Consider the following 24,166-nt stretch of genomic DNA (forward strand, 5'->3'; position numbering starts at 1 on the left):
CCCTCTTTTCCTTTATGCTTATTTTCCTTCTCTCCTTTCTGAGATTTCCACTTTTCGTCTTTCAGCGAACTTTAATCAAAGCCATAAAACATCTCTGCATCCGATCTTCACATCTCATCTCTCTGTTTGCCGTGCCGGCCTTTAATCTCTCCGCGCTCCCTCCCGCTCGACCCCTGTGACCTCTGCTCCTCCGCCTCCGCTCATATCTTTAATGCTACCAGGAGGCCTATGTTTCACCGCTGTAGAAAAGACGTTTGATCTCGTGTTTTGATGTACGGAGGCCGCAGCGCTGACGCCAGGGGTGGGGCAGGTGGAGAGGGGTCGCCTCCTACAAACCACGCTCCTGCTGCATGTATGCACAACGCAGCAGGCACGTGACGGCGCGTACGTGTGCGCTGGAGTTAAAGAAGGGGGTTGATTTTGGCTCGGTCTGGAGCCGCAGAGGGGAAGGGAAGGCCCCGGCTCGGTTTTCCCAAAGGATGTCGAAGGCCGATTTTCTCACGGTGGTCTGAGCTGAGCCGTACGCTGGCATAGGCTGGCATGGGCATGGCGCAGGAAGTGGCTGCCTTAAATCCCTGCAGTGAGCCCTGCCAGATCCATTTCCTGTCAAATATCCTCCCAGAGTAAAGGAGCGCTGAGACGCCAGAGACAAAACGTAGCGTGAGAGACAAGAGACAAGAGAGGAAATGTCGAATCTGGGAAGAATTCTGTGTTTTGAAGTTGCAAATTTAAAAAAATGTGCCATGGAAACACTCAAATATCGAAATTATCGCTTTGTACGCTTTGTATCACTTTAGGTGTTTTTTGTTTCGAGTCGATAAAGACTTAACCTTTTATATACCAGAAGTTAATCCACAAAAACGCGAGGACACGTTCGAGACTGTGGCTGATGCTCAGTGCATTCAGCGAAGCCACACTCTCTCACAGAGCTGATGGAGAGCTGACCGCCTACTGGATGGAAAAGTACCTGCTGCACCTTTCTGACACAAAGTCTTTATTTGCTATCAATCAAAACGCTTTTACATGAATGTGCAACAGGAAGTAAAACTCGTATGACTAGGGTGCCTTTTTTAGAATCCTAATTTGAACCGACCGGTTTCAACCAAGTTGGATCAAGTTTATTTTATCACCACATTTGTTGTGCAACAGCTACTTTATCAGCTTCATCATAAGGAACCTGCATTGGGCACTGGGATCACACAAACTGCACTGGTGAGACTCTTGTTACGTTACCTGACTCATCGAAATGAAAATGGAAATCCTTATTTACATGACAATTTGGGAGATCGTCCAAGAAGACTCACTTTTTCTCTGTTGTAGGTGAAGAACGTGAAGATCACTCCTGCAGGGAGTCGCAGATCCTGTTTCATGTCAATCATCCTCAACAAAGAAGGGCTAGGAAGCTGGAGACAAAAGACAAGAGAAAAGTAAGAATCTAATGATTTCTGATTACATTTTGGGGCGGACAGTAACGGAGTACATTTACTTGAGTACTGTACTTAAGTACACTTTTTAGGGATCTGTACTTTACTCGAGTATCATGTTGGGGGAGTACTTATGACTTTTACTCGAGTACATTTGAAAGGCAAATATCGTACTTTTTACTCCGCTACATTTCTATCCATAACCATAAGTACTCGTTACTTTTTCTAAAAAAAAAAAAAATGCGGGGAAACCCTGTGGATTCAGTATTTTGTTGTTTCCCTCTCAAACGTGATTGGATTGTACAGGTGCCACTGACAGGGACAGCCTATCAGCAATCCGGAGAATGTCAGAAAAACTTTTACCTTCTGTAAAACGGTTCGGAAAAACGACTTCAGATAATACTAGTCCAGACTCCCGAGCGAATACGACCCTGTAAAAACGTATGTAGGTAGTCCGTCATGTCCTGTTTAAACGTAGTTTTCACTGCTCTGATCAGTTGTGGTGTTGTTGTTGTGTTTGTATGTACTTACTAGTAATGTGATTTTGTTATGGACCTTGAAAAATGACTTTTTGACACACACTCTCCCCAGTAAGAGGCTGGTCAAGTTTACAGCCTAGATACCCAGCGGTTCCGAGGCCATCAGGGCAGGAGCTTCAGTCCAATTCTGGTTTCCCTCGGATTCAAAGTTCCTGAAAAGAACAAAAGGCACAAACAGAATTTAGAGAGGAAACTTCATGGCATCAGAAATGTAAATAAGCGGGAACATGTCAAATTTGTCTGGGTTGTTGTTGTTGTTGTGTTGGTAGTGTAATCTCCCCTATGAGCCGCGTTCCACTGTGGTGTCGTTTCTATCAGATCATGTTTCACAACAAACGCTGATATGTAAATAAGCGGTGGCGTCCTAGCGTTGTTGGGTGAGATGGTATCGGTGGCGGCGTTGGTTCGGCTGCATTTTTTGCATTTTTTTCTCCTCTATCTGCCGTCTGGCTTGCTGTGTCCTGGCCTCTTGGTTTTTGGACGCGCGCCAGCCGTGAAGCAGGGCAGCGTTTGCCTCTGTGGTTTTTGGTCATGAATTTTCTCATGCAGCATTCCAGACGGATCGCCTTACATCCACACATTTGCTCCCTTTTTGTCTTTCTCTCCCACCCTCTTTTTCTTCTTTTTCTCTCTGTTCTCAGAGGGCAGAAGACCACAAAATCACCAGCTGCTGCCGCGAGTCGCTGAGTCGCCGCGTTGTGAACATTACATTTGAGCTTTATAGGTTGAAATAACAATAAAAATGTATTTATTCTACAGCAAAAAATAGAGGTAATGCTCAACTTAAAAGCTACTCTCAGCCACTTCAGGTTATGGGGCAACATTGCACAAGACAGCATCAGGAAGTTACTATATGATAGAGATCTATGAAGACATACAAAGGTTTCAGAGTCAAAGGTCATTGGTGAACATGTTTCTAATGTTTCTATCTAACTAAACTTATGGCTTGTTGTAATGGAGCTTTTACAGGTTTTAACGTGTGTTCATGGATCCATATGGGTCCATTCAAAGACCTACAAATCTGAGACACCCTTTTAGTGTGAGGAGATAACACACACACACACACACACACACAGACACACACACACACACACACACACACACACTTGTGCAACTCCTTCTTGTTTGGGTAAATCTTGGCAAACTCGCAGCGACGTCTTGTGTGTTTTCACTTTTCATGTGAGGTTTATCGAGCAACAAGCCGCAAGATTAGAGGAAAGTTCACTTTTAGGGATTTCAGATGTCATGTAGTCAAAGCTTGGCCTAAGTGTGCTGCTGCTTTTGTTCTTGTGAGATGTTTTGGTAAAAACAATTGTGACTCTTCAGGACATTGGCAAGCAGACAGCAGCAGTAGTGGAATGATGCTGGAAGCACAAAGTATAATTTTAGGAGGCCAATGAAACCACATCACGTCTAGTTAAATAACCACGACCAGAATCCTGATCTAGTCCTCTTTTGTCCTATGTTTATGGTGCGAGTGAAGCGCATGAAGATCCACTCTGATTCCAAGAATCAGGAGCTCCGTGTGGAATGAAACCCTTCATTCGCCCGCTGCCCTTCTAACGCCACCAAACACAAGGCAGCCACAGATCCACGAGGAAAGCTGTTCAAGCTTTTATGACGTGCTAATGTTGAGGAATGGTATTTGGCCGCCATTAAGAGCTTAGATGGGAAAGAACTCTTTAAGTACAGGAAAGGAAAAAAAAAACAAGACGTCTCATAGGAAAAGGACGCGAGTGTCGTGCGAGGTCAAGCTGAAGGCTGGAATTATGTGGCATGGAAGTAGAAAACCAGACAAGAAGATTCCTCTTACCTCCGCTAAGGGGTCAAGTTCCTTCTGTTGATATATTGGTTTGGTTTGAGGCTGCTGAGGACGTTCCTCTCTGTGGAGACGTGGAATACTTCATCATAGCTTGAGAGATTTACACTCGGTCGGAGTCCAAGAATTAATTGTTTGTGGGTCGAGAATCTTGTCTTGGTCCTACAGGACAGCGAGCTCCTATTGTGTCTGAGAGAAATTCATCATAAGTAGAGGGGCTGTGGGGGGGGGGGGGGGGGGGTGCTGTAAATCTCACTGAGCGGCAACGACTCGGGAACCAGAGCCTTAACTCACCGCCGACATGTGAGAGAGAGAGAGAGACAGAGAGAGAGAGAAACAGAGACAGAGACAGAGACAGACAGAGAGAGGGAGACAGAGACAGGAGGGAGGGAGACAGAGAGAGAGAGAGAGAGAGAGACATCTTACAGTACGGGCTCCGATGCCAGCGACAGGAGCGAAGGTCATCTGAACATGGTGATATTTATTGAAGTGACGGCTTGAGTGTGTGTGATGATGAGACGCCTCTCTGGCTCTCTGGCGTGAGTCTGGGCATTCTTACGACTCAAAACCTAACTGAGGCTCTTCACAGATGAGCTCTCGGGAGAGGCTGGCGAGGTCATGCGGAGGAAAGGTTGGACGCGAGACACGGACTCCTCCCTTCACGTCCTCGCTGGCGACACGCGTCTCAGACTTGAGGAGGGGAATCCTTCCTTCTCTTGACCTCACCTAAAGAATGTGGCAGGGATAAACTAAAGGGCTCCATGGCGACCCGCCCCTCGACTCACAATCAGCAGATTTTTACAGAAGAATGTTAACAGGCCGGCGCTCTGGATCGCAGCCCCTCTGTTTACGCCTCAGGAATCCAACTGTGTTATTAGGAGACGTTTTCTGTCAGGATCCTCTCCCTCCACCTTCGCTGTTAAATAAGTGGCTGTTGAAAGTCGGCAGGGGCGGTGCAGCGAGACGATCTCTCATTTCCTGCATGAGGGGTTGTAAATACTTCACCGTGAACAAATGACTTCTGAGCTCGTTCACAGGTGCATATTTACAGGTGTCTTTGCTCTGATACAAGCAAACATGGATGTAAAGGTGATGGGTACATTCATTTCTTTAATGCTCTGTATTCAGTCTAAAGCCAGACAAGAGGTCTGTGTGTAAGCTCCTGGAAGTCCAGATACACTCTTTATTGAAAGTATTGTGGCACGAGCGGAACACAAATCATATTCAGCTCACTTTGGATGTAAACAGACCGTTCAAAACAGAAAATCAAGGGCATCAAGAGGGTTAGTGTCAATGAAAAGGAAAACATGAATGTGAACTGACAAGACTGAAACAACAGAACTGAGCCTGGAATGCTGGAGGGCCTGACCAACACAAAGCTAAAGGTCTCTGTCTATGTCTCTGTCTCTGTCTCTGTCTCTGTCTCTCTCTCTTCTCTCTATGGATTCATACTACAGCTACGGGAGGAGACGCATCATTCCTTAAATTCTCAGTGAGACGACTGAATGCGCAGACACGTCTTGGTGATGAAAAACCCAAACTCAAATTCCCGTTGTATGCCACCAAATGAGAATGTTTAAAAAAGAAAGAGAAAAAGAAAAGAGACTTGTTACAACAAATGTGTCTAAATCCCCCGGTGGACGTGTGTGTCTGTGTGTAGGTCACCTCTAATTACAGTGTTGTTAAAGAGAGATAGAGTCATTTTTGGCATAATTATACCCACACCCTTTCCCTCTTAGGCCGGGGCAAATGCATTCCAGGCATCTTTCCTCGCAGCGTTTCAACAGTGTGACATGCTGTCACATTTTACTATCTGATGGCGTGAACAGGCAGGGTCACCCTGACAAACGATCTGCCTGCGAGCATGTATATGTGCCTCCTATAGAGACATGCCAGGACGACGCAAGCATGCACACACACAAATCCATAGCGTTGGCGTGTGCTGCAGTAATTAAACTTTTTCAGTTTGTGAGTCCACGATGGAAAAAATTCCATCGATTTCAGGTGTAGTTGATTCTCTGCGATACTGTTGTATGTACCACAGTTTGAGAACCACCCCCTTAAACATAAAGGCAAAATGATGTCTTGACTCAGCTACTTCTACTCCAACTGAACTATGAATCCAGGATCATATACCGTCTTCCACAGTTAAGAATAATTTAAACTTCCAGTGATGGAAACAGTGGAAATGTTTGTACGTGCAGAGGAGACGTGAGACGGTGTTCATTATCAGTGACTGTCAGCCTGCTAATGGTTCTCCTACGCAATGGCTCTGTCACCACACACACACAGCCACACACACATTCATACATCAACCCACAGTATGCTGACTTCCAAGAAAGTCAATTCTTTGTTACTATATTTATTTATTACTGCTGATATTGGAGCCTTTTATGCATTAAACATTCCAATATTCCAAGCAGTCATCATCACGTCTATCTTCAGGCTGTTACACAAAGCGCCCTTTGATCAGCACAGATTGAGACGCAGCCAAGGTTCAACATCAAGTGAGCATGAGAAGCTTTAAGCACCATAGGTGAAGGACTCCCATTGGCACCAGGCTTTAGCCACACCCACCTGAGGATTTGTTTTTAATCTTGAACTTGTTTCTGATTACTTATAAAACCTGAGTGGACGACCAAGGAGCCAAGTTTACCCGGGTAAGACATTTACTTTACAGCTGAACTGCATCCAGCTATTATAATATCCAGTGCAGTGGTTTCGATTTTTGAAAAGTTCAAATCTGGTTTGAACCTCCAGATAGTCGATAGATAAATGGGAGACTGATGTTGCACAGCTTTTAAATATGCTATATATATTTTAATTGTGCCAAAATCCATATTTTTGCCTTTTACATTTTACGCTTAGGGGTTAGTTTTTCTTTTTTCCAAGCGCCCCCTGCAACATCATCATACTTTTTTTTTTTTGGGCGGGGTCTGGAATTTCCTGACGTTGTGGGCCTGTAAAGCCCTTTGAGACTTTGTATGTGATATTAGGCTTTACAAATAAAGTCGACTTGACAAGTTGACTTGACTTTATACTATATCCAGAATCCCTAGAAAGTACGACATCTCACTGTCGCCTGATACTGACCTGTTACATCCTTCTTGTCAGAATTCGAGTGAGGGCAAAATCAACAACAGCAGCTAAATGACTTGGTGAGACGTTGTGTCGAATGTGACGTTAGACTGTGAAGCCGAGTCAACACGTAGAAGAAAGCAAGAAGTCATCACTTCTTCTGTATTGTTTGGCCGACGTCTTGGTTGCTATACAGCTTACATACATCAGTTATTTACTTAGAGTTGTTACAGAACGACTTCACCTCTGTGCTACTACAGGGTGATGTCATTTGTGTTGTAGCATGTGTGTTACATTTGTGGTCCCGATTTAGCTGCATAAGGACTTTGTTTCCCTCGCCAAAGTTGACCACCGATGTTTCCAAGCCTTTCCTGTGATCCCACCGCAGTGCTGAGGCAGCTACTTGGATTTGGAAAACGTGGCCCATGCTTTCTGTCACCGCCGCGTGGCAGGGCTTTGGCCCATGTCAGGAAATGTGCCTTTTGATGGCTTCTTGGCAGGAGGCAGAATGAAGCAGAATGAATGTAATGCAACCTGGGAACGGTCTTTACTGCCTGGTTTTCCCCCAAAAACCTTCCGCTTGTCAAAATCTCCTACCGCTTTGAGTCAACAGGGAGGAAGAACGTGATGCTCTGGTGTTTACCACAGCTGTCTATGATCGGCCTCTGAAGGACCCTTATGGATCCATGAACATGTGTTAAAGCCTCTAAAAGTTCCTCTACATGAAGCAGTAAGTTTAGTTAGACACAAATATGTTCACCTATGAAACCTTTGTATGTTGTCATGGATCTCAACCCTGTAGAAACTTCCAGGTGCCTTCTCACATCAGTCAGCAGCTTGTGGGATGTCATCATGTGAAGTGGCTCAGAGAATGTTGTGGAGATAAACATGCAGGGTGTCATAAGGAGAATTAGTGGAAGAAGACAATAGCCGTTATCAACTCATAGGGTCATTATGTCCCAGGTCATGGGGGTGGCGAAGAGAGATATGAGCCTCCTACTGTAGATAAGAAAACAATGAACATAGCCTTAATGCTGTTGTTTGAGTTAATGATAAAACCAAACACTTATGGAGCCATTCAGTTTATCTCCAGTCTCTGCATCTTTTCAAGTTTTTACAGAAGGTTAACACACAAACAGAAACAAAGCAAATTCTGTGAATATCTGAGTACTTCACTGGCCCCTCAGAAGATCCCCGGGGGAGCAGCGTGGCCCCTCTTGACCGAGGTGCTTAACCTCAATTAAATCTCTTGGCATCCAAGCATATGAAGCAGCCGCGTATGGAATGCATATGTAGCAGTCGGAGCAGCGAAGTGAGTGAAGAAGTCATAACGGAAGCGATGGGCTGTAATGATGTAATTACCTCACAGGTCATCCAAAAGGACCTTATTCTAAATTATCTCCAGCACGTATGGGCTGAGGACTTCTTAAAGCCATATGTTGGTGATTTTACGGATTATCATGATTTTCAGGTCATTTACATTTGAAGTAGGTGACTGACGTTTGTCCTTAAATTGTCGCATTGTGTAGATGTGTGTGGTTCTCTTACAGGTCTATCGGTCTATGAATGGATGTATTACTTCATGTAGAGGTAGAAGTGTTAATACATGTTCAATGGATCATGTAGGCAGATAGTCTGTATACATTTCGAGCAGTCAGTACTCAGAGAGTTGTTTTGACAGATTTGCAAAATGCTATGAGGGTCAGCATGAGGTGTTGCATGGTTATAGCCATTCCATGCTTGAATAGACTTCAATTTAGGGTGGTTTCACTCACATACAGGCGTATGTTTGATGCCTTAACTGCAGCATAATCAAAGTTCAAAGGTTTAAGCACGGGCAAGGACTTTCTTTTGTTTTGGTCATTCCAAAGTGAGAAATAGACTGGAAGTTGGCCGAATAAACACAACAGCAAAGCAGCACTGTGACCTCAGTGTGATGCTTGCTGTGGTAAAAAACAATGTTGCATGTTGGGGATGTTGGGGATTGCCCCTCAACACATTCCTATAAAATCTACAGGAAGGATTATCAGCAGCAAATATGGAGAAGTAATGAAAACAAACAGCAGTAATCTGGTGACCACAAACTTTAGGAGAACCCTGCAAGCCATGGAAAAGACTCTTTTTTTTTGCACACCATGTTTTTCACACAGGTCCGAGAGGAAGGGGCTTAAGCCACAGGAATGTTCACCTCTTTAGGACTTGGGAAGTAGAAGTATAAGTGCAGGAGGTAAGGAGTTCGAGGTCCGACGCTGGCCACATGAGATCCTTAAGAACGGGCGGAGTACAAACCATGCAGCAGAGCCAAGACCAAACCACTTGAAAGTCTTGCAGTGTTTTTGGGCTGTAACCTGAAACATCAGATGAATGATTCTGTAGTTTACTTGACTCCCAGTGAACTCTAGGTAAAGATTAGCTTTCTGATATTTGGGGTCGCCACACCGCATTCTTTGTGTTCCTCCAACCCGTGGATGTGGATCAACCACTAAAGTGAGGACAACTATTAAGTAAAGTAGCCACACCATCCTTCTGTCATTCATTCCAGCACACATAGAGATGCATGGCAAACTGCCTCCCAAACCTCTAGTTTGATCGTTCCTCTCTCTTCTGGTCATCTTTAATCATGGACATCCCTAAGCACTTACTTCTGCTCTGAGGATTGACAAGCAAGTAAGCAAGAGAGCACTGTACGAGGAAGTCTTGTCAAGACACTGCAATTAACTGGAAATCTGATTGGACACTGAGCAAGAGCTGCTACAGGATCTCAATATTGTGAGAATTAGTCCTGAAACGCCTCAAACTCAAAAATGCCATTTTATGGAGTCAAAAGCATGCAGCCATTCTGCCAGTCTGGTGATGCATTTCGTTATCAAAGTATTATACGAGCATACAGGACTGTGGCTTGTGTACCTGCAGCAGCGTAGCAGGATGGAGGCTTCCCACAATGGCAAGCACTGTATGTCAGTGACCCACTGCCCTGGATGCCAGACACCAATAAAAGCGGTCATAAAGTGAGCAGGAACGCTGCGTGGCTTCGGCTGGTCTGAGTTACGCACCGTGGCACAGCGTTTACAGCATTAACAGCGGCTAAGGATTTGTCAGGGCAGAACAATGGCGACTGTATGGGGGAAACGCTTAACGCAGCTCTTTTATTTGCCCCCGGGGAAGCAGAGCGGAGTCAGAATTTGGAGGGGATATGCAGGCTGAGGGTGTTTGTGTGTGTGTCTTTGTATTACTGAGTACACACGTGTAAGCCGATGGAATTTGTGCATTGTGTGCCATTGTGAACCTTTTTACCGCTTCCTGGCTCTCGACCTCTTCAGGCCCCAAAATCTACATTTTGTTCTTGGATTTTCCAAGAACGAGGCACTAATGAGGCAGACATAAATTGAAATATTTATTGATCTGTTTCTCTCCCAACTCAACAAATTTAGAGAAAACGTCTCAATGTTTTAACTCTAACATTACAGCAGAGTCAACAAATCAACAGTTAATCTCTCTGCACAGACTTGCTGAGGTTTTCAATTAACAATAAGTACTAACAATAAGTACATTGAAGCAGGTTTATAAGCTGTGGGGGTTGGCTGCTAATCTTCCTCAGGTTTTATTACTTTGTGGGGAATTTAGTGCGATGCCGGGTTTCTTATTTCTCCTTTTCTTCATCCCATGATCGTTCCAGTCTGCAAGATTTGGGTGGAAGTTGCTTCAAATAAATGATAAAAGTAAACAAAACAAGTAAAAATAAGAAATAAATCATAATGCCCAAAGTCTACATCTATTTTTTTGTTCGTAAACCTCACGTGTCAGAGTGCAATATTCCTCATTTTTGCGCATGATTCATATCTGTGATTTATATCGGATATCTGTGATCCGTGGAGCAGGAGCCTGGATTTTTATTGTGTGTGGCAGAGGTGGCTGGTTATGGACACGGGTAAGATGACATTTAGAATCAGACAGTGTGGCTCAGCTGCTTGAGCAAAACATTATGCTTTGTTGTCTTAGTCCTCTTAATATTTCAATTACTTTCTGTAGAAATATTACACATTTCTTCTTGTAAAACTTATTCTTTCATGTTTATTTATCAATGAATCGACTTTCTCCCTCCAAATCTTTCGTGTTTTTTCCAGCAGCTGCCCCAAAACGCTGTTGTTGTTAATTTAAGCTGTAAAACTACTTTACCCACAATACCCTGCGGCTCAGTTTGTAACCCTTTAACTGCCGGGGAACAATAAAACGTGTATTGCAGCTCGGCATCTGTCCGGAGCGTTCCACTTAACATCCAGGGCGGGGGTGGTCGTGTAAGGGGTCTGTGGAAATGCGGATGTAGGAAGTGAAATTTGAGTTACTCGAGGTATTTATTCTTTCCAAGGAGGCATCGAGGAATAATAAAATTAACGTACAGGTGCGACGAAGATGTTTCACTAAATGTGCGTCGTGACTGCCTGCCCTCGCCTCTTCCATTCGTCTCTACAACACAACGGCACCCTGCCTGTGAAGTCGTTACAGGTAATTACGTAGCACCTGAATATGAAATTAGAGATATAACGAATATAAGGGCACTTTTCATTTATGTGCCCGTTTATGTCGCTGCTCGTGAGAGAATTTCTGCTGATTCACGCTTTCACACACACATGTCACTGTCGAATGGAACAACGGTGAACACATTGGACTTTAAAGGAGTTTCACTTTATATTCTGTGGTTTTAAAAAGACTTCCTTCGCAAATTCAGAGAGGATGGAATTCGTATTATTTACATTGAGTTTTATCTGTAACGCGTATAAACATTTTCATTGAAAAATAACCAAAAATATGCAGTGTTGCTAGCTAGAAAAAGCAGTACTGTTTTTTTTTGTAGCACTTTTTCTAAAAGGGAAGTCTAGGAAGTAAATGGAGCAAGGCAGGCCATGGAATACTTTATTGAACTCTATTGAAGTACTTTTTCTTCTGTTTGTTTATATTTCATATGGTGGACAAAAATTACAGAGCTGTTCCCAGTATGCATACTACTGAGAAATATAATCTAGCCTCAAGTGAGCTGCAGAGCTCAGATAAAGGACACACACCCACATCATTCAGAGCTTCATCAGATAAGTCTGGCTGGTAAATAAACCGTCACGAAATACACACACACAGAGTCTATTTTTACATCCAACATGTGCGTAAACTTTCTTCTGAATATGTTAAAAGGGCAATTTCAAACATCTGTGTTCCTCTGTTTTGGTCTTCTTCAACACTTTAGGTGTGTGTGTGTTTGTCTCTGCCAAAACCCGCGATGACCAACCAACTTGATGCAGGGCAGGATGCGGCGCAGCATAATGGATCCTACCGAGAGAACGTCTGCAAGGGGAAAGAGGCTGGCTCACAGGTCCTACACGCCAGGGGCCAGTGGGCCAGTAAGGCTGAATTCCTCCTGGCCGTGGCGGGGCAGATCATCGGCCTGGGCAACGTCTGGAGGTTTCCTTACCTCTGCTACAAGAATGGAGGAGGTATGGCGGCTGATGGGACTTTGTCTTTGTTTCTTAACATAAGGCCACATCCACTCTAGTCCGGATACTTTTTAAGATTCTGCTTTGGTGTGAAAACTTCTCGGAGCACATCAGAGGAGAAAAGTGGTGATTTTGTTTTTTTCCACACTGAGATTCCTCTCTGGCTTTGTTAAACTCGGGGACACATTCTCTTCGTGAAGCTCTCAAATACATGCAGGTTAGGTGAGCTGGAAACTACATTGCTGGAATGTGAGTGTGTGTCCATGCACAATCGCCCTGTTAATGCTCAAATAATCAATCAGTTCCACCTTTCCACAACCTCGAGCTGGACATCGTCCCCACCAAGCAAACACCAAAGAATAGTACACAAAGAAACAATTGCATGCTCTAAAATGTCCCTATGTGATGTTGAATCATTCATAATTCTATTTAGTTTTATTCCCAAGTTTTTCATTTTGTAAAATTCTGTTTTTGTGCCAAAGTCTACAGTAAAGAGTCTTTCTTTGTTTACATTATTTACATCCCTGTGAAACATACAAATCTTTGCTAAAGGTTGAACCATGAACATTTATTGCATCCCGTTTGTCTCTCTGTGTGTGTGTCCAGGTGTGTTCTTTGTGCCGTACCTGTTGTTCCTCGTGCTGTGCGGTGTCCCCCTCTTCCTGTTGGAGACCTCGTTGGGTCAGTACACCAGCCTGGGAGGGGTCAGCGCCTGGCGGACCATCTGCCCATTATTTGGAGGTACTTGTTAATATTACAGAGACGCATTCCCTATTAAAATACAAGTCTCCTTCTGGCCATTCATACTTGCATGAAATTTAAAGTATGACAGGCAGATGAAATCGGACTTTTTTCAGGCCTTCACACTCAGGCCCTTGTTCAGCAATGACAGTGCATTTTCTTTAGGAAAGGCATTTCTAGATCAAATTGCAATTATTGCAAAACATTACAATTACTCAGTGATAATGTTTTGGTAGAAAGTTGTTGAAGATGTGGGGCTAGCATTAAAAAGGTGATTTGTGATTTTTATGTAAAAAATATTTAGGTCAGAGGCTTTAATGACTGCTCTTTTACCACGGCCCCTAATCACCAAGCTGTAGTCATACTTGCTCACTCTACGTTCTTGTTAGATGGTGTAAATGTGTCAATGGCAGCTTGTTCCATGTCTGCAGAGATAAGATGAAACACAACCAACAGTGATTAAAAGGATCCCACTGTCTAACATCAAACACACTTTACGAGAGTACATTTTGCTCACACACACAAACACACACACATTTTGGAGTTGCCGGCTTCTTCACCAGCGGGCAGCTGGAGGATTACCCTAATTACACCACCACCATGATTTGGAGCTCCTCACACTATGATGCATTTGATTAGATGGCAGCTCCGTATCATTTGGTGATCACATTTGGCCTAATTGAATTTGAATATGGCAGCTTTCTCCCTGTTTTTCTACATTTTCTCATTCTCCGTCCCTCATATTTGAAGTGATCCTCTGCCCACACCAATGCAGTACTCATATTAACAAAAGCACTGCAATGAGATGGTTTACACCAGCGATCCCACGGACCGGTTTAATATCAGCCTTTAAGGTGTGGCGGATAAATACAACAAAATAAAATAATAAGACCGGCATAAAAACTGGGGTATTTTTTAAATATGATAATAAACGTGAATCCAATGTGTACTCGCAACTTTATTAGCAGTGTTCTCGTAACATCGCGCCGACAACATAACCTTAACATAACATTACGGTCATTTGGCAGACGCTTTTATCCAAAGCGACTTACATTACATTACCACCCTTCGCAGAGGGGGAGAGCAATTGAGGGTTTGGTGCCTTGCCCAGGGGCACCTCAGCAGGGACTCGAACCGGTGACCCTCCGCTTCACAAGCGGAAGCTCTACTCACTGAGCTACTGCCTCCCATGCCTCCCTCAACATGACTTACATCCTCTCTGCCCCACCCAGATCCACAGTAATGTAATCATGTGACTGAGGCAAGCGTCTTAACATGTGTCAAGAGTGAGTCATGGACGGAGGTAACAGAGAGAATCTGGTCATTTTTTTAAATAAAACATCTTTCAGACTCGGTACCAGCATAATGTTTTGCTTGGGGACCCCTGGTTAACACAACCTGCCAACTTTGTGCACCTGCAACTAATCTGTCTCAGCCTGTCTATCAAAAGAAAGATTAAGATTACAGCTCTTGGATACCTCAAACAAACACAGACACAATGAAGGTTGGATCTCTTTATTTCTATGGTATCCGACATTTTAAATAAGGGATTCAAACTGTTCTGATTCACGTGATGGTGTCTGCTATGAGGAGACAGGAAGTTATTCGGGGTCCACACAAGATTATGTGATTTACAAAGGGAGCCGCCTTTACAGTCAATGAAATAAAAAGGACTTTGATCTCTCTCCCTATCCAGCTTTTATGTGCTTATAGGTGCAGTGGAATTAATAATTAGTTGAGAAGCAGGCAGTGGAAGACAATCACAAAGAACATACAAGTCCTTCACAGTCAGAATGGGATGCAGTAACGTTAAACCTGCTGTGATTGTTAAACGGGCAAGTCATTCAACGATTGGGAAAGAGAAGCTTTCTGTTGTGCAATGTAAAGCGTGGGAACTCTGGCGGCGTTGGGTGAAAGTGTTGCTCTGCACCGCCAGCTGAGATGAGCCGACGCGTGCCAGGTTCACTTATTTTCCTCACACTCATGGCTCTTGTATAGCGGAACTTTGAGATTTCTGGTGTGCAGGTGCAGCGAAGGTGGGCAGCGCGTGGGCGAGACCACCTGGGCAACACATTGTAAAGTGTGTGTGTGTGTGTGTGTGTGTGTGTGTGTGTGTGTGTGTGTGTGTGTGTGTGTGTGTGTGTGTGTGTGTGTGTGTGTGTGTGTGTGTGTGTGTGTGTGTGTGTGTGTGTGTGTGTGTGTGTGTGTGTGTGTGTGTGTGTGTGTGTGTGTGTGTGTGTGTGTGTGTGTGTGTGTGTGTGTGTGTGTGTGCTTTATTTACAGTATATATATGTGTGAACTAGTCGTCATAACATCTGCTCGGCACCTTCATTCATAAGGTTGCAGCTGCATACACAAACACACACGCCAGCTCGCTGTGTGAAGGCCATCAGGTAACACAAGGACAAAGAGTGTGATTAACGCAAAAACAGTTTGCAGCAAGATCTTCTTGTTCAGTATGTTTACACACATTGAATTTGTTTGTTCTACAAGTTGGCCAATCTTTTTTTACCTAATGACAAAACCTTGATCTATTGATATTGGCGTAACTCAATGTCGGCAATTACGTAACAGGCCTAGATTTGCCAATTGCAAAGCGATTTACTTCATTCCATATGATACCTTCCATATTTCCTCATGTAACCCCATGTACCGCTCCATCTCATTGAATGTTCAAATCCTATTAATGCCATCTATGCTTCATCTCAATGTAGACAAAATTCTGTTTATTTAGCGTGCGTGTAAACGTACTCGATGTACCAAAGTGAAGTGCTGCAGCCCACATCTATGAACCAGCACAGACTTGACGACACGTATCTGCCCAGCCCCTCTTTTTTCACAACTTTTTGCGCTTCAGTTCCCCCTGCATTTGTCACAATCTTTACCAAACTTTGTGCGGCCTGACGTAGATCACCACTGAGGTTCAATTGGTCATGAGATGCGTCTCCAGAAATGGTTTTGTTTTCCTCATTAAATTGTTGCTCATTAGCATCAGAGTAAGTCAATATGTCATTAAAGGAAGCTACAATCCTCAGCCTGTGGATACAAACAATCATTTGTCAGGGCAAATGACCTACGCTGTGTCACCCACTCGGGCCCTGATGAGATGCTCATTCATTCCTAATGAAGATGTACACTGTGTGGGCCGTAGGCCATAAACGGACGCTTTCATGTGAGAGTCAAGTGACTTGGAACAGATGAAATGATGTCATATCTCAGCTCGTGTGTTTCTATTTCTGGCCATTAATTCCCATCCTGTCTTTATCAGCCTGTTCATACGTTTGTGTTTCTGTAGTCTAGCTTTATGTCAGAAGCGGCATTCCAAAGGCTTAGGTCACTTCTGCAAATGTCCCTTAGTAAAACAGAAAACATGTAAGTGCTCGGGTAACAGTATCAGTGTGTGCTGGTGTGCGTCTGCAGGTCTTGGCTATGCCAGTCAGCTGATCATTCTACACGGCTGCGTGTATTACGTCGTCATCCTGGCCTGGGCTCTCCTCTACCTGGTCCACAGCTTCCAGGCGGAGCTTCCGTGGTCGCACTGTAACAACACGTGGAACACTGGTGAGTAAACGAGAAATCACCTTCATACCTACCGTGTTTGCTGTTCACCAACCGAACCTTCGCTCGGTTAATCCCGGCAGGTATGAACACTCGGACTGGACCAGTCAGAGCTAAGCAGGAAAAGGACTAGTATCAGTATCAGTACCTGCTAGTTGGAATGAAGAAGAAATAAAATGTGTACTGGAAATATAGGCTACAACATTGAATGATTATGACCGTCTGTGAGTGTGTCTCTACCAAAACTCACAATGGCCAACCAACTCTCCTGCAGATGCTTGTGTCATATTCACCCAGAATCACACTGCCAGTGGGAACAGCCTTCCTGAGAACGCCACTTCCCCCGTCATTGAGTTTTGGGAGTGAGTGCGACCCGCTCGTTGTTGTTGTTGTGCTTCTACAATGCTCTGCAGTGGAGCGGCGGGTATTAACAGCGCTGCGTGTTGCAGGCGCGAGGTGCTCAAGCTGGCCGACAATTTAGACGAGCTGGGCCCAATCAGCTGGAAGCTGGCCCTCTGTTTGGCCGTCATCTGGATCGTCTGTTACTTCTGTGTCTGGAAGGGCGTCAAGTCCACTGGGAAGGTGAGCAGGAAACATCTGGAAACATCTACAAATTGAAACATTTAAATATGTTCAATTCTTACCTGAGCCAATCACACATTCTCATCTTCATCATGACATCCCCCCCGCTGTGTTCTCTCTAGGTGGTGTACCTGACGGCCACCTTCCCGTACATCATGCTGTTGGTGCTGCTGGTGCGCGGTGCCACCCTGCCCGGTGCGACCCAGGGCATCATCTACTACCTCCAACCCAACCACACCCGGCTGGCGGACCCACAGGTACCGAAAACAAACACACACTCACTCAGTCAGTCACTCTTTGGATGCCACATTGTTCTTTCATTACGGCAAAATAAAAAGCTTTAGTTGTAAGAAGTAACAGAAAGAAAGAGGATGCAGTTCACCGCCTGTTCTGAAGTTTTCCTCACAGTGGCGTGCAGGCAAACGTGCCGTGGCCCCGCACAGGTAACCCAGAATCCTGACAACATCCTGCGGTTCAGCATTGATGTAGAAGTGGTACATTTCAAGGTAGACTTGGCAGTGCCAGGTTGACCTTTGACCCCGAGGAGCAGACAGTGAGGTTCAGATTAAAGGCAGGATATGAGAAAGAGAGCATTCAGATGAATATGAACTGGGAAGCTGACAACCTGCTGTGAACTCCTGGAGACTCTCGCTGTCTCTTTCCATTTATCTCACTCTTTTTGTCTCTCGCCTTCTCTCTCTCTGTCACTCTGTCTCTCCTTCTCTCTCTCTCTCTTTGTCTCTCTCTCTCTCTGTAGGTTTGGATGGATGCAGGTACTCAGGTGTTTTTCTCGTATGGAATCTGCTTGGGGAGTCTCACTGCACTGGGCAGTTACAACAAATACAACAATGATTGCTACAAGTGAGACACACACACACACACACACACATACATACACACACATCAGAGGAGCTGTGTTCAACAGATGAATGCTCCCACTGGTCAGATGGCTTCCAGAAGGAATGGCAGGAATGGAAAGAGAAAACACAGTGATACGGCCCCACCTTAAAGAAAAGCCTTGAGTGCCATGTTTCCCACACTCTAGTGCTTACACACACACACACACACACACACTTGAACATTTGCATTGTGTGTGTTCCTCCTCCAGAGACTCCTTCATGCTGTGCCTCCTGAACAGCTGCACCAGTTTCCTGGCAGGTTTTGCCATCTTCTCTGTGCTGGGCTTCATGGCGCAGGAGCAGGGCGAGGACATCGCCACCGTGGCCCAGTCAGGTGACGCACAAAACTTCCTCTCCTGTCCTGTTCCGTCTGTCCTAGATCCTGTTTCTTGTCTCGGATTCGGCTTCGTCCTCTGCCGTCATGTCTAATCCCGTCTTGTTGTGTCTCGTTGTGTCCCCTCTTGTCTGAATCGCCCGTGTCTGTCCTGTCTTGTTGTGTAGCATGCTATACTGTTGACAACGTTGCCTCTCCTGCCAAGTTGTGTCCTGTTATATCTTGGCCTGTCCTCTTGCGTCCCACCCTGTCCCGTCATTTCAGATCCTATCTCTGGTCCTGTTTGACGCCGTTTGTCCCGTCCTGTTGTCGTTTCCTGCCGTCGCGTTTCCTGTCACGCGTGAAGCATCAGAGTAACGTGCGTTTTGTCCCATGCTCCTCTCAGGGCCGGGCCTCGCCTTCATCGCCTTCCCCAGGGCTGTAGCCATGATGCCTTTACCACAACTCTGGGCTGTCTGCTTCTTCCTCATGATCATCATGCTGGGGCTCGACACACAGGTGGGACCACACACACACACACACACACACACACACACACACACACACACACACACACACACACACACACACACACACACACACACACACACACACACACACACTGACATCACATTTGCTGACCCTGGGCCTCGTCTGTCATCCAGTTTGTGAGCCTGGAGGCCCTGATGACGTCGCTGACTGACCTGTACCCTCACCTGATCAGACGGGGCCATCGCAGAGAGCTGCTGCTGCTCTTCTTCTGTGTGGTGTGCTTCCTCGTGGGACTCGTCATGGTCACGCCGGTAGGTCACACTCTGGAGGAATGTGCGTGTTTGTATTATTGATATAGAGTAATGGTCTCCCTCCACCACCATCCAGGGCGGCCTGTACGTGTTCCAGATCTACGACCAGTTCTCCTGCAGTGGAGCCAGCCTGCTGCTCCTCTCCATCTGCCAGTCTATCGCCATTGGCTGGGTCTACGGTTCGAATCCCTCCTCCTCTCCCTTACACTCTTTCTAAAGTTGGGCACACTGTGTACATCTGTAGAAATCACAATCAAATGTCAACACAAATGAAAACAGCAACCCTACTTCTCACAATCCTGCACAGAGGGCAGACACTCCGGTTAAACTGGCTCAGTGTTTGCTTAGCTTTGGTCCACTGATGAACATTATCCTCAAAAGTTTAAAACACGTGTTGTCAACCCTTTCACTGCCTCCTACTCTCTCTGCATTCCAGTTAGAGTCAGTCGACGGTATGTTAACATGGTTGTAGCTGCCCACTGTTGTATGCAGACTGGCTGTTAGCCAGGCCCTTGTCTCTCTCCTCTGGGCCCTAAATCGGCCCAGGCCCCCCGTCGCCTCTCAGTCTCAGCCCGGCAGCCCCAGGGAGCCACAATCCCAGCTAGACCCTGGGTCTCTGCTGCATTAGTAAATAGCTGAAATGGTTTGTTTCAGCATGAGAGGAATGTGCCGAGTGCTTTAGGAGAGGACAATAAGTGCCAGAATGTTCAGACGACAAGGAGAGGATTTCATTAAAGTCATTAACTAATCAACTGAAACAAAGCTCATCAGATTCTGATTTTTAAAGAGCATCTTCATAATTTGGCTTCAGGGTGAAGTGGTTTGAAATGATGAAAGTATCTCAAACATTTAGAAGAATTCATATGGAGGAGTGAAAACTACATCTGCACTGAGGAAACGAGGCGGCGAGGGTTGCGAGTAGACATCTTTGGATTCTCTAGTCTGATGTGAAAACAGATTTTCACTCTTTGGGACTGATTGGGACGGCGACTCACTGGAGTGTAAATGTCGTCTTAAGGTATCGCCAATAAAGGTGAAGACGCAGGGAGCTCTGTGTTTCATCTTCAGCTCAAACTTACACTCACAGTGAAGTAGTATTTATAAAGAAATGGTATGGAAATGGCAGCCCGGGCTCTAAATGTACAGGATAAAGCCCTTGGTGGTAAAAGTAGCGTGTGTCTGTGTGTGTGGCAGAGGCTTTAGATGGTTTTAGTGGAGTGGGTAAAGCAGCGGTCAGGACTCCTCTGAACCTTCCCCCCTTTTTATGACTGTGGGATTTAGCTCACCATGTACATTCACACTCTAATGGTGGAGAGGGACGTGAACAGTGGAATATTCTGAGTATTCTTGCGATAGTAGCAAGAAGTAACTCTCTCAGAGGTTAGATTGCGCAACTCTTGGATCTGCTTTTGCTTCTGCTCTTTTCTGGGTGACCTGTGACTGAACGCCAACCTCAGGCGGAAGATTGCAGTGGTTGAGCTTCGGCCACAGCAATTTCATAAATAACGCAACCAAAACGGAAATCAAAAATAAGAAGTAGGAATGTGTGAGTACTCAAAGTTTGTAGGAGTTTTAGAGCTGTGTTACTTTGCCCAGTCTGTCCCATCCAATCTGACTGGGAGCCTCAGAACCTTGGCCTGTTCCTTCATCATTTTCTGTTTTACACCCAGATCTGAATAAGTGGGTAAACATCTAAAAAGCAGGTCCAGTTCACCTGAAGTACTGCAGCTATTTATCTAGTGACCAAGACGGCTAAGTATCTACATTACCTCAGAGCATTCACCTGCCATTCAAGCAGCTTCAAAACGTTTGTGGTGGATTTCTTTAAAAATATTCCAACCAAAATTGGTCGATAACTCCTTTAAAAAAAAAAAAAAAAAAAAAAAAAAAAAAATACCTGTCGTAAACCAAACCAAACTGAGCGCACACACACACACACACACACACACACACACACGTGCTGAAGTTGATCTCGTTTTTCCCGCAGGAGCCGACCGATTCAGTGCCAACATCAGACACATGATTGGCTACAGCCCCCTGTTTGTCTTCAAGGTGTGCTGGAAGTACCTGACCCCGGTGGTGTGCACGGTGAGTGCAGATCCAGATTCTACTGCTCCAAATCCTATCCTGGAGGAATATAGCTTCTATCTGAAAATGACTGTCATGTTCGAAATTTAATAACTTTAAAACTGTGATCTGGATCAACATCAAACTTTTCTATAATGCTCCTTAATTTCCCAGAAAAAGAACCTGTTCAAAGGCAGAAAGTCCCCCCCTCAGGCAGAAGTAATTAGATAATTAAAAGTGATTTAATCGTCCTAGCAACCTGTTTTGTATAGGCTGACTGATCCACGTTTGGTTCCCTAGGGCACCTTTGTGTTTTCTCTGGTTTGTTGGTCTCCGCTGAAGCTGGGTAAAGACCTGGTGGCTCCGGTCTGGGCCACCACCCTGGGCTGGGTCCTCTCCCTGTCCTCCGTCTCCCTGCTCCCCATCTGGGCCATCTACGTCTTTGCCACCACCCCAGGAACCATTGCACAGGTTGGCAAATTTAGAAAGGCTTTTTTTCAATGCATTGCGACGTCTTTGTCAGGGGAAAATGGTAAAAACAGGTTTGAGTTACTGTGACCGCTTTGATCCCGCAGCGCTTCCGCTGTCTGTGCCGCCCTGCTGAAACCTCTGCGCTGGACTCCAACAACTCATCTCTCCCCTACCGCGCTGCAGTGGCCCTCACCGAGAAGCCAAAGGAGCCGTTCACAGACATCATTCAGGATCACATCTTCTGATCACGGTGTTCCCAGCCACCACAGGTGCTGCTCAACCAATCAGGTGCAGCAGAGGAGCCGACAGAGTCTTCTAACTCTGTTTGGTTGAACTCATTTATGTGGAGTTAGCATCTCTGGACAGCTGAAGTACTGAGAAAATTTGTGGGGCTGCAATTCTTACATTTTGTTATACTGCAGAGAAATATAGGCATAAAAAGACACACACTTACGCACAGATACTGCCAACAAACATCAGATGAAGGTCAGACCAAAACAGTTCAACACTTCTGGATGGAGACAAAGCAACTATACGTAATGGAAAAAGAAACCTTATACAAATACTCAATACCTCATAATTCACAAGTGCACCAGGACGAGCGGCTGCGCTGGCGTTCATGACGTGTGTTACATCAGCAGCGCGTTCACAAAGACGCTGTGCCAGAGCATCCATGTTTACGAAGCAAAGTCAATGAATGGCAGGATTGCACTGAACAGCTTTGCATTCCATTGCAGCAGCTATTTATTTTACACATCGTGAGTTGAGAATGCGGTTGCCGGGTAATTTATAATGTTGGCTTCAGGCTCCACGTCACCCCCTGGTATAGAGTTTTCATTTCTGGTTTTCAGGATATTGTTGTCTGAACTTGTTCCTCTGTAGGTCGTCTCATTGTGTAGATGTTTGTGGTTCCCTTCCAGTTCTGTAGGTCTTTGAATTGGACCCTTATGGATCCAAGAACACGTGTAAAAGCCTCTCTAAGCTCCTCGACATGAAACTATACGTATAGTTGGATACATATATTACGTTCTCTGTATGTTTTCATGGATCTCTATCCTAAAGTAACTTCCGGGTGCCTCTTCGTGTGACATTGCGGTCCAGGAGAAACTTTTAGCTTTCATTGCGGCGTGCATAACTTCTGTCTTTGTGCTGTAAGACAAATAACAACATGGATCCAAACCGGTCCATTGAAATCTGCAGACCTGTAAGAGAACCACAAACATCACACATTGAGACAACTTACAGAGAAGCGACAACAGAGAGCGAGTTTGGACGTACGTTTCCTGAAAATCATGAAATTGATTCCTTTGCCATCTTAAATATAAAATGTGTTCCTTGTTTACAATGTTTATCAAAATCACAAGTCGTCTCTAAGACGTTTCACTGCCGATTAAGGACGAGTCATTGTTCAGGTTCCATATCGCCCCCTCGTGGTTGCTGACATATATTTGTGCCGACGCTTATTTATGTTGCTCTGGCAGAGTCCAGAAGAAGAGTTTTGTTTCTAAGCACCTCAAGTTTAGCTTGAAAGACTAAGTTGAAACACCACATATAAACTGCATTGTAAAAACATCAATGTGACACTACTGTGGGATTCTAGACGACTACAGCACAGGATCAAAAGAGGTCTTATATTCAAGCTGTGCATTGAAAAGCTCAAACTCTGACATCCATAGATCAAACATGCATAATGCACACTAAAGCCACTGCAAATGAATGTCGGAAACAGTCAATATTTACGTTTGGATCTCGTTGTACACAAGGCCCGGACATTACTTTAAACTCCCGCTATGAGCTGGGAGATGGTCGCTTCAAAGATTGCGTCAAAGATTGCGTCAAAGATTGCGGCAAAGAAACACTTTTTGCGGGATGCAGTGAATGTATAAAGCAATAACCCCAAACGCAGTGCCGCAAAACCGCAGTGACCTCCTGCGGTGAGTTATGCAGGATGTGAGTCGTTGGCAACAAAAGTTTCAAGTTCTTGGCAAATTTGCGAGATTTTTGAGAATAATTTGCCACATTAACGGAATTTCCGTCAACTTTAACCGTTTTGGATGGAGACAAAGCAACTATACGTAATGGAAAAAGAAACCTTATACAAATACTCAATACCTCATAATTCACATGTGCACCAGGACGAGCGGCTGCGCTGGCGTTCATGACGTGTGTTACATCAGCAGCGCGTTCACAAAGACGCTGTGCCAGAGCATCCATGTTTACGAAGCAAAGTCAATGAATGGCAGGATTGCACTGAACAGCTTTGCATTCCATTGCAGCAGCTATTTATTTTACACATCGTGAGTTGAGAATGCGGTTGCCGGGTAATTTATAATGTTGGCTTCAGGCTCCACGTCACCCCCTGGTATAGAGTTTTCATTTCTGGTTTTCA

General features: G+C 45.0%; 1 protein-coding gene across 3 annotated transcripts; it reads left to right on the plus strand.

Moving 5' to 3' along the window:
- Positions 1 to 1,142: 1,142 nt before the first annotated feature.
- On the plus strand, positions 1,143 to 23,731 carry LOC143002427 (sodium- and chloride-dependent GABA transporter 2-like). Of its 3 annotated transcripts, none has more exons than XM_076152518.1 (16): positions 1,143 to 1,212; positions 1,321 to 1,427; positions 12,097 to 12,343; positions 12,950 to 13,084; positions 16,505 to 16,645; positions 16,917 to 17,004; positions 17,092 to 17,224; positions 17,347 to 17,481; positions 17,982 to 18,085; positions 18,333 to 18,457; positions 18,843 to 18,955; positions 19,102 to 19,239; positions 19,316 to 19,418; positions 21,227 to 21,327; positions 21,607 to 21,777; positions 21,882 to 23,731. In XM_076152518.1, the coding sequence occupies exons 3-16, from the start codon at positions 12,130 to 12,132 to the stop codon at positions 22,020 to 22,022; spliced, it is 1,842 nt and encodes a 613-aa protein (XP_076008633.1). In that variant the 5' UTR covers positions 1,143 to 1,212; positions 1,321 to 1,427; positions 12,097 to 12,129; the 3' UTR covers positions 22,023 to 23,731. The 3 variants fall into 3 exon arrangements, with proteins under 3 accessions (XP_076008633.1, XP_076008632.1, XP_076008634.1); XM_076152519.1 differs by lacking the exons at positions 1,143 to 1,212; positions 1,321 to 1,427 and adding exons at positions 11,145 to 11,363; positions 11,841 to 11,957; XM_076152517.1 differs by lacking the exons at positions 1,143 to 1,212; positions 1,321 to 1,427 and adding an exon at positions 11,140 to 11,363.
- Positions 23,732 to 24,166: the final 435 nt, after the last annotated feature.

The sequence above is a fragment of the Genypterus blacodes genome, unplaced genomic scaffold (assembly GCF_046128005.1).
Source record: "Genypterus blacodes isolate CSIRO-AG114 ecotype Tasmania unplaced genomic scaffold, CSIRO-AGI_Gbla_v1 ptg000056l_1, whole genome shotgun sequence".
NCBI classification, from domain to species: domain Eukaryota; kingdom Metazoa; phylum Chordata; class Actinopteri; order Ophidiiformes; family Ophidiidae; genus Genypterus; species Genypterus blacodes.